The following is an 11,059-nucleotide window of genomic DNA, read 5'->3' on the forward strand; positions in this document are numbered from 1 at the left end:
GAAAGACCTGTACCTTGAAATAAGGGCTGAGGATCTTTCCCGTAACCTCATGCTGACAGCGACTGTGGTGGCGGGTCTGTAGCCACAGCACTTTAAGGTTTGGAAGTGATTTTTATGAGCGTAAATCCAAGTAGTTTACAGCCCCAAAGGAGGCTACATAGACTTTATGAAGGTGTCACTGAAAATAAACTGTCTGTATTTACACTGAGTGATCATTCATACGGTGCAGAACAAACTCAGGGTCTCCTCGTGGACCTGATTCGAGTGTCATCATTTAGTTCTCACAAATATCAATATATGGTTTTACTATTATTTTACACAGGGATATTGGATTTTAAAGATCTTAAAGGTGCATTATGTAACTTTTTATGCAGGAAGGAAAAGTGAACCAGCGGCTGCATGGAGCCTTTATTTTCCATCCCATTTGCCTCTATGACTATCCAGGATCAATTGTTTTGATGGTTTCTGACAGGTTTTCCGGATGGAGACAGTTCCATGGTTAGTGAAAGCCTACCAGAAACCATAAAAACAATTGATCCTGGATAGTCATAGAGGCAAGCAGGATGGAAAATAAAGTTGCCATGGTTACCACCCATACAGCTGCTGTGTCACTGAAAGGTCAAATACGCAGTAATATCAACTTTTTTTTCTGCATAAAAAGTTACATAATACACCTTTAAACAATATACAACATATACAAATCTGGTTGATTTATTGAAGAAAGGACAATAACTATTGTGTTTAAATTACCCTATTATATTCATCTGCAAAGACATGTATAATATATTTAAAATCTGTGCATATTTACATATTATGTATGATGAAGAATATATTGTACACATATAAAACGTATTACTTACTCATATCTATATCTATACATATATGCAACAATGAAACTTGAGTAAATCATATGTTCTCATCTGTTTCTGCAGTATTTTTTCTGTTTTGTATTAAATATTCATTATTTCCAGTAGCATATTTTGATGACATACCTCTAGCCTGTGGCAGCACTGGAGAAAGTGGATTTACATTCGACTTGCATCATTTCAAAAGTTGCCAGAAAGAAAGAACTTATTTCATGCACTGTGCTTTTCAGTAAAGCTCACAACTTACTCAAATAATGTTGCACATGTTTTACTCTTCATATTAACACACGTGAATTATTGCTAATATACTACTTTCTAAACTATATTTATGTTTATAAACACCGATATGTGTGAACATGACTTGAATTTCGGACTACCTCACTTCTGTTACTATTGATCAATGGTTAAATAAATTATCTTGACTTGACTTCAGCATCTTACGCAAATTAATAAATGTTATTACGCCATTACGTTAATCATATCTAAAGCTAATAGAAATAATTGCGTATACTGACCTAACCTGCCTGTACCTCACAACCGTCTACTGTATGTTATTTGTTCTTCCTGATCACTGATTAAACAAATCCTCAGTCTTGAATCGTGTCTTCCTCTTGTCCCGGAGCCAGTCGAGGTGAAAAATATGTTCTGTGTTCTTCCCCGTCCTGCGTGGTCTGTTTCTTCCGTTAAGTGCCAAGTGCAGTGTTCGGATGCGACTACAGTATATATCAAAGCCGACAAACTCTGTGAATTGGTTTACGACAGCTTTCTCCTGACGCGCAGCTTGTTGACTTTGAAATCCTCGCGCTGCTGCCGAGAAACTCATGCATACAGGCAAAATGAGGCAGAAGTTTTAATGATCAGACGCAGAGTTTGGGTTTTGAAGTGTAATCAAATCTTAGTTTTATTTGGGTAGCTTTTTGTCTAAACTGAGCGTCTAAATGTAGTTCAAAGTAATAATAATAATTAGTCTCATATGGCGCCTTTCAAGATGCTCAAAGTTGCTTATTCCGCCACTTTATGCCAAGATCTTGTATTGATGATGGGAGAGTGTGACTACAGCGCAAAGCCTTCTCCAGCACATCCCAAAGATCTATAATGGGGTTAAGATCTGGACTCAGTGGTGGCCAATCCAAGTGTGAGAATTATGTCTCATGCACCTTGAACTAGGGCTGGGCGATATGGCCTCGATTTTATTACTCAGCTTGGATGATTACGATTTTAATTGATTTTATTTGAAATAAGCTTTAAAAAGTCTCCTGATCTTTCATAAGTAAACTGCTTAGAGTCCTGCTCATTAATATTTAATATTTAATAATTTAGCCTACTTTTCGCATTTCACAGACGTGATCACACTCTTTGTTAGTTTTGTATCCCCTTCCCTGTCTTTTATGCACTTTCAGGCCAACATTGTAAATAAGTTTGATTTTATGCCTGATAAATTACAGGAAGGAAGAAGAAAAAAAAAAGAATAAGCACCTTTCAGCGACCACACACTCTCACATACACATACACCCTAAAGTACATACATACTTTTTAGTGGTGGGGAAATCGGAGTAAACACAGGAAACCTTTGCAGACAGAGGCACGGGCACTAACCACTGCGCTGCCATGTCGCCTATTCAGGATGTTCAGGTTGTCAGCTGATCTCATTCTGTGGGCACATAGTGTTGCTCAAGCGAGACCTGACAAACTGCAGCAAACCCCAGATCACACTGATTAGTTAAACCGAGGTGGCAACTTGTTTTTTTAGTCAAGCAGTGAAGATCTGTCTGTTGCACTTCTTTCCAGTAATCCATGGAGCTGGCACTTAAACGCAACAGTCTTTATATCAGGGTAAAATAGTTCAGCAGTAACAGTTAAAACAACACATTTACTTTGAAATGAATTTATTGTAATTGAAGTGACATTGTTTTATTATTTTCCCTGAATCAAAGATGCGGATAACAGTACTTTTGTGTCCTCCCTTTACTAAATACAACTTTGGCCGTACTTGTAGACATTTCTCAATGGAAGACTCGAAAGTAAAACATTTACAATGGGTGGATGGCAAATCATGGCCAGTTGCAATACATAATAATACATTGTGCGGTCGATGCTGTCTAAATTAAAGGGAATTTCTTTGGAGCGAATTTTTACATTTTATTTAGCCATAAAATGCTTTAAATACAGACGATTAAATAAAAACAATAAATTAAGGAAAAATAAATTAATAGGTGTAATCCATAAAAACAAACAACATAGCTAACATTGTGTTGCGTTTGAGACTATGGTCATGTAGACAATATTTATACACATTTCATTAAATATATATATATATTTTTAATGTTTTTTTGTTTTTGCTGTTGTGTTTTGAAGAAGAAAGTCATTTATTTTGCCAATAACTAATCTTTAAGCAGCCCCCCTTTAGAACAAAAAACACTAAATCATTAATTTAATAATAGTTTGTATGGCCAACATATTTTTTTTATTAAATCTCGGGGAAAAAAATCTTAAAATTGTTGAACACAAAGGTGAAAGCTAATCAGCTATAAAACACAATTAGAGACAAGAAGTTATGAAAGCATTTCACCAGAATGATTGACAATTAGGAGGACCAATCGTCTTGATGATCCACCCGGAAATAGAACATCCTCCGCTATACCTTTAAGTAATTGTTATTTTCTCTTTAAAGTCTTTCCTAAAATTCAATAAAAAGAATTTACAAAAATACTTGAAAATTAATGAGAAATGGGAAATGCTGAGAAAAATCTAACAAAATTTCAGATTTTTATTGCTTTTTTGTTTTTTTATCCTCAAATCAGATGCCCCCAACTAAAATGATTCAAATTAGGGCTACCATTTTTTTTTGTTCACACTCGTATGCTTTCTTCATGTACTGTAACGTATATAAGAACTTTGACAATAACTTCAAGTCTCCTCAGTCTGTGTCCCCCTGAGTTCTGCATGACTTTTAATGTCAGTACGCACTGTTCTTGTTCCCTTTATCAGTTTGCTGGAATACGTTTGCTCTTTTGTAGCCTCTCCCTCACCAGACTCTCCAGGGAGAACAAATGTGCATCGAAATCCTCCGGTGCTATCGTCCTGACCGCGTCCGCCAGCTCGAACAGGTACTCGGTGTTTTTACCGCTGGGTCCGATGGATTCCACGATCTGACTGGCTATCTCCTCCAGGGGGGCGGGTCCGAGGTAGTTGGGGTTGTCCTGAGAGCCGATGTAGAGCAGGGTCTGGTTCGGTTTGGACTCGGTGGCCGGCGGGCGCGGGTGAAAGTCCACGCTGATCACCTGGTAACCGCCCTTTTCGCGGTAGTCGAGGTAACGCTTCACTTCCTCCTCGCGGCCCGTCGGCAGCTTGTAGGCCACGCCCCACACGCACCCCTTGGCGAAAGACAAAGAAGGAGAAGAGATTTCAAATACCGTCAGCTGGACTGGGTTGATTCAATTTGTGTGATCAAATGTCAGCCTGTGTGTGTTTATGTCCTGTATTCGACAACAAGGGCGAGAAGAAGCTGCTGAAGAGAGAAGCAAAATGTCATAAATGAATGGTGCCTTAACCTCCTAACCCCGCCTTAACCAAGCACATTTTCTCCAGTTCAGCTTTACCCAAATCTAGAACCTCGACTGGAACTTAAAGCCTATACGCCAGAGTAACGCCTCATTTGGAAGCTAAGACCTACGAAACTGATGATTTTTTCTTGCCGTCACTTTTTGTATTTTTGTTGCATTTTTGTTTGTCGCCTGTTTTGTTGCCTTTTTGTCAACGATTTTGTTGCTTTTTACCTCACTTTTTTGTCACCCATTTTCTGCTTTTTCATCACTTTTTCCCACCTGTTTTGTTGCCTATTTGTCACCCATTTTGTTGCTTTTTTCCTCACTTTTTGTCACCCATTTTTATTTGTAGGTTCAGGAGGTCAGGGTTTAAGAGGTTAAATGTCATGAAAAAGCATTTGTTTCTTGAAAATCAATAACTAATTATCTAAAACAGCGGCAGTACCACAGAGACTAGAGCCGGTCGCCTTTGGTAAGACACTCCACCCTCCTCGCCTCCAGTGTCTATATAAATGTGACCATTTAGGACATTTAATCGCAGTTTTGGCTGAAGTCGTACACAATTATTTTGCTTAAGTTTCGGTTGCGTCCAATTTGCTTTTGAGGATTCTTGTGTTTGTGGCATTACAAATATAGTACTTGAGCATTAAAATAACATTAAAAAACATTACATTTGTCTTGCTGCTGCCTATATAAACCCCAAGTTCATTATCTTCGAAAATTCTACTTATATTGGAAATTCAAGCTACACTGACAAAGCGGATCTACATTATATAGACTTGTGTGATCCTTCAATTTTGCACCTTTTAAAGACCCAAATGTCAGACAATGTACGCTCCAAAAAAAGAGCCTTAAAATCCCCATACATTCATATTTTTTTCTGCTGGTTGTGGGGTGCTGAGAGACAAGATTGCCCCCAAAAATGCTTTTTATGTAACTATTTCCAATTTGATAATATTGTGCAAACTATCCACTAGGGGATGCTGCAGCACCCTTAGCACCCTGGGTTCCCATGGCCTTGCTTGGAACCCATGGACAGCTTTTTGTTATATCTATTCAGACTTCTTTAATTCGTTTATTTCAGTGTAGAGCAAAAAATGTGAGGAAAATGAAAACACATCTTTAAATAAAAACAAAATGAAAAGACATTAATTCTGTAAGTATTAGGCTGTCTGAGGAAATATACTATGGGCCTTAGACAGAGTTGAAAAGTTACACTACTATGCTTAGACAGACAAGATACCATTTCAATATGAAGAAAACTGGCAAGTTGACTGACTGACATTTGCAACAAAATCCCGAGATAATCTTCAAATAAAAAAGATTATGCAGAGTAAATGAATGCCTTCTCCTTGAACGTGGTATTTTGACAGAGAGAAAATGGCCACACTACAAGGTCCTTTTCGTTACAGCTTGGCTCGGCTGTGTCTCATCCAACCACATTACGGCTCCTCCGACAGATGGAGGCAACAAACTTTATGATGACTCTGTGATTGCTTTTAATGCTGATTATCTCCATCAGGGCTTAAATACCGACAGTTACCATCGGGAAGCAGAGTTGACCTGGTGTGACGTTAAGATGACCGATACCCGACCCAATACACTCATCCAAGCACGGGACAGGCACCCAAAAATACACCGTCTTCGGACTTCCTGAGGATGGCTCACTGGACCAAACTTACCCTTAAAATGCTTCCAGACCCAATATTAGCCTTTTATTCCAGCCCTTGCACTTTCTTCATCCATCAGTGGCAAAAACACACTTGTGAATTCCTTACAGTACTTTTCCGCTCCACGAGACGCACTCACTATCTCTTTATCTCTCTTGTGATGACGGAGATAAATTATCCAACGCTCCAAGGTCGGACTACAATGCGCCGTCCTTTTCCTTTTGTTTTTGCTGAACAGGATCCTCTCCCGCCTCCCTCCGCTGCTCCCTGAAAAGCCTTGTGTCTCTTATAAGCCACTAAAGACGCCATTAGCCTTTTCACAATAGGCGACTACACGTAATTGTTTGTTTGAAGCGGGCGCTGGTGACAGTGGTAATGTAGTAATGTGACTCATCTCATTTTAGATTCTAGGGAGAGTGGCGAAAATGAAAGGAGGTAAAAGGGCTGCACAATTAATCACGAGTGAATCGAAATTGTAATTTTACTCGATGTCGCTATTAAACTTGTTCTGATTTCCATGTCCTTCTTGTAATAAATAAGCAGTTAATGCTCCTAGTCATGTTTAATCGCAATTGCAGTTACCATGACATTGCAGCAATATAAATAATTAATATATTCTTTAAAAAAAAAAAGATTCAATTCAAAGATTGTGAAGTTATATCATATTCTTAAGTCAAATAATAAGTGACGGGAATGAAAGCACCCGTGAAGGTCAAGCTTGAATTTGAAATTGGTTGTGACATAACTCCCTTTACAAATTTTCTTAACGTTTTGATGAGTCACTGGAAGTTTTATTTTCCGGAAGGTTAACATTGGCCATTTTTGAAATGCTCAACAATTGCACAAGGTTGATGATCTTCAAAAACATTGTGTCTAAAATGTTCTAAGAGGGCAGTCCGTTTTTTGGAACGGGGTAAGGTGAAGAATAAGATACAAGTCTAGTCAATTAATACTACTTAGACTCTTTGTTGTATTATCATTTAAACATATTGTTTAAAATAACCTCCTAAATGTCTGGTAAAGGTAATGGGTGACTTTTAACTCCAACAGTACTAGATTAAATAAATATGTCAGGGATTACCCTCAGTGGTTCTCTAACTGTGGGACAGGTACCACTAGTCGCAGCTTAAAGGGATATTTCAGGATTTTGAAATAGGGCTGGAAGTGAAAACATCTCACAAAACCGATTGGCGAGCGTTGGGTCAAATTTTGTGGGGACCGTTAGGCCACACAGAAGACAGTCCCGCTGAGAAATGCCTGTTCCAGTACAGAGCTACCTTTGCTCCTGTCTCAACCCATCTGTCTCCAGCTTCGAACGGGGATTCGAGGAAGGGCTGTACTCACTGGGGAAGGGTAATGTGTAGGCAGGTGCTGTTCGGTTGAGAGTACTGCCCTGTCTTAAAAAGGCTTGTACTTGCTGGCTGGGTAAGGTGGCTACTTGGTATTTAAATGCATTAGTAATGGGGGAAAAAAATGCAACAATCTTTAAAATACTAAAAACTCTTTCATTGTGATTGAGCTTCTGAATAATTGTCTTGACCAAGAATCATAAAGACATAGCAACATGTAAATAAATGTAATAAAATTACTGAGGGGGACAAACACCGAAACAGGATGAAACCAGGAAAATTGAGGCGACCAAAAATGGCATAATATCCTATGGTGGTATGGTAAAATGAAGCACAGCTTGCACTCAGTTGAACAGGGGTGTGTATTATGGAACTATTTTTTCATCCCTGTCCAGTGAATGTTTACATTTTATGGCCATTAAAAACATGATAACATGTAATTGTTTGGGTGACATAGTTTAAGCAGACGCTGTTTATTCATTCTTGTGATAATAATGAAGATCAGACCACATTTTATCACCAATTTAGGCAGAAATGTGAGAAATTCCAAAGCGTTCACATACATTTTCCTCCCACTGTACAAGAATTCTAAAATAAACCTTACAAAGAAACGCCTGGTTTCTTTACTTACACCAAACCCAGTGTTATCACAGGAGAAATATATAGCTATAGAAAGTTTAACATCACTGGAAACTAGGCTTAACAGTGCAAAACTAGCTTTTTCTGCTGCCACTAGATGGAAGTACTGCAGCAATGGCGGCCCCCTGGTGGTCACGAAACAGTGCTACCTGCGGCCATCGGTTATAAAACATGTTACCTTGCCGCCACGTTTTGTAATCCTTGTATATCTGCGATTGCCTAAATATGGTTTTAAGAAAAGCCAATATAAAAAACTATTTAGTCAATAGTTTATCAAATCCCGATTACAATGCTTCCTTGATTCAGAATTCTTTCACTGAAATTGGCGATTCCCAAGCCTTTTCATTCTCGACACCTAGTACATATTTTTGATAAAGTCCCCAAGTCTGAGGAGTGACTGAAGGAGTGGTGGATGGTCTGTCGTTGTGGATCTTCTTTTTTTTTGTTTACAAAAACCCTAACAAGGAAGATTTTATTCTGTTGTTCTCGTGCTAGGTCACCCTTTATCTGTAGGAGGTACTGACAGATGTTGTCCGATTCTAGATAGACCATTACAGACTGGTGGTATTTGGAATGCAAACATGGGATACACTGGGTTGATAACGCTGTCCCTGTCAAAACCTTATGCGAAGTTGTTTTAGGTCCACTGATAATCAATAATTTAGTGTCGTCTGTAAATCCACAACAGGACAAGGGAGTATAAATCAGCCTCTACCTTACCTTTACCTCCACAAAATCAGCACAGTCACGTTTTCTTCAGGGCTTAAACTTCATTCATTCGACACATGAGCTTCTCTAAACAAGGAGTGAGTAATGTGACAACTGTGAGATTAGAACGTTCTCAGATCAATGAAAACAAAGAGTAAACGGGTGGAGTGTGATGATGATTGACTAGTGACATAAAAAAGCCTCACCTCTGGGTCATCCACCAACGTCACGACTCGCCCGGGCTGAAATACAGGAACAACAATATTAGCAAACAAATCAATGTTGTTCCCATGCACGGTTATCAATCCGATCAAATACCATTACACGAGTAAAGTTTGTCGAAAAATGCTGAGCCGTTTCTTTCTCTGTGTTTATTACTTTTTAGATCTTGAAGAGCCTCCACAGTCAGTTTTTAAACTGCATTAGCGACAGTACAGTCACAGTGCTGCCATCAGTGGGTTCTTTAGATAAATACATGGTATCAGTTCTGTAATAATAAAGCTGCTCTTGCTAATACCAATACTTGTAAACATTGGCATAAATAGCAAATGAACTCTGATAAAAATGCAAACCAGCTGCCTCAGATGACATTTCTTTGCAATTGTAGACATTATCAATCCACCGAGTACTAAGCTGAATAAAGAGTAAAGTTGGTCAATTTTATTTACAAGATTAGATTACAGTTACCATGGAGATCCGCCATCTTTGCAGCTGTTAGCATACGTTTCCATTGACTAACATTAGCTAAAAACAGTATAAAAAGTGGAGAAAAAAGCCGTAGAACTCCGTTAGCTGCTGAGTTACTGCTGGTAAATACATCTAACTCCCTCTGTGGTGTCCAAGTGTTTTAATGTGAACAATAACTCCAGTATTTTAACTTTTAAAATCTCCATTAGTTTACAATTGAGGCTAATCCCATAATGTTTAGCGATATGACGCAATAAAGCTAGCTATTCAAAATAGCATGCTTTAGATTACGTTACTTTGAATTTATTCATAAATCCTTGAATAATTATAGATTTCAAATATGATTACCGGTATTATAATATTTTTTTGACTGACTGAAACCATCAAGTTCCATGATGTTTCTATAATAACCATGGTACTTTGTGAATGTCATATTTAACTGTCATGTAATTACAGTGTGAGTATTTATGATGTCCCCAGGCTACACTTTAAGTCCTAGCTGCTAACAATAACAAAGGAACAAAGACTGTGACTAGTGTGAAATATCTGGCTGAAAATAACACAATTATGACTATGACAATGAGGTGCAAGCACATTTATTGCGTCAGTAGCATTTTGATTATTACTCACTTTGCCTGGCACTCCTCTGTGATCGGTGCTTCCTTGCCAAAACCTCCGACTGAAGCCTTTAATGAAGCCGATTTCCTTCTCTTCGTATGGAAAATCAACTTTCCATATGAGGGATCCGTAACCAAAAACCCACATGGCTCTTGAGGAAAGAGAACGCAACTCCAACGGGTGCTGCTAACAACGGTATCCTATAACACTTGGACGGATTAAAAATAGAATATGTGAATAAATGTCAGCTCTAAACGCATAGCCTAAACAAAATGTGTCAGCTGTTATGAAAACACATGAGTAGATTTACATTAAGCTTGTTAAATAACGAGTTATCGGACATGTTAGCTAAAAGTACATAACTATCGAAACAACACACGAAAAAGGGAATAGCTTGTTAGCGCGTACATCCGTAATGAAGCTTTCAGTATAAAGCAAAAGGTAGTGTTGTTTCAAGGATAGAAACGAAATTTAGCATGTTCGTGTTTATATCAATTAAAGCTTCATTTAACAAGCACTGGGAAAAAATACTGCTGACTCAAAACGTAAATGCCTATACATTATTTTAACTGTGTGCTTTTAATTTGAAATATCAAAGCCATTCCGGAAGTCACAGTGGTGTCATAAACTGTTTTTTACTTTTCTGCCTACTGGGGAAAAACGGCTTAGCAGGTGTTGGGGTCACAATATGAGGGACTACATTTAAAATGTTATTTTGATCTCACAATTAGTGGAACGTAATTTACGATTTTTTTACGTTATCAGAGCGTTTATTCCACTTTTGCCTTCTTTATCAATTGGTGTAAATAGGTGTTGTTTTTGTTTGCCAGTCTTATCTTTTTTTTCTGTTAGCTATTCACAGACATGACCTTCACTTCTTTCCCAGGAAGCTCAAAGATTTTTTTTTTATAAACTTCAGTCAGGGGTGTAACATAATATCTTCTTCTGATGGTTGTTGAGAGTGTGATTCTCTATGC

The 11,059-nt window shown here is 38.1% G+C and overlaps 1 protein-coding gene across 1 annotated transcript; it reads right to left on the bottom strand.

Annotated features, from left to right (window-relative positions):
- Positions 1–3,660: 3,660 nt before the first annotated feature.
- On the bottom strand, positions 3,661–10,453 carry chac2 (ChaC, cation transport regulator homolog 2 (E. coli)). Its single transcript, XM_079577501.1, has 3 exons — positions 10,095–10,453; positions 8,984–9,019; positions 3,661–4,240 (listed from the first exon to the last, which is right to left on the bottom strand). Exons 1-3 carry the CDS (start codon positions 10,227–10,229, stop codon positions 3,851–3,853), a joined length of 561 nt encoding a protein of 186 aa, XP_079433627.1. The 5' UTR covers positions 10,230–10,453; the 3' UTR covers positions 3,661–3,850.
- Between the last annotated feature and the right edge of the window lie 606 nt (positions 10,454–11,059).

Source organism: Gobius niger (assembly GCF_951799975.1).
Source record: "Gobius niger genome assembly, chromosome: 19".
Lineage (NCBI taxonomy): Eukaryota > Metazoa > Chordata > Actinopteri > Gobiiformes > Gobiidae > Gobius > Gobius niger.

Excerpts from the sequence above, each read along its gene's own strand:
- chac2 (XM_079577501.1), bottom strand. The coding sequence starts at position 10,229 with ATGTGGGTTTTTGGTTACGGATCCCTCATATGGAAAGTTGATTTTCCA. Across the intron at positions 9,020-10,094 it reads ACAGAGGAGTGCCAGGCAAA|CCCGGGCGAGTCGTGACGTT; the intron begins GTGAGTAATAAT and ends CCTGTATTTCAG. Across the intron at positions 4,241-8,983 it reads CGTTGGTGGATGACCCAGAG|GGGTGCGTGTGGGGCGTGGC; the intron begins GTGAGGCTTTTT and ends TCTTTCGCCAAG.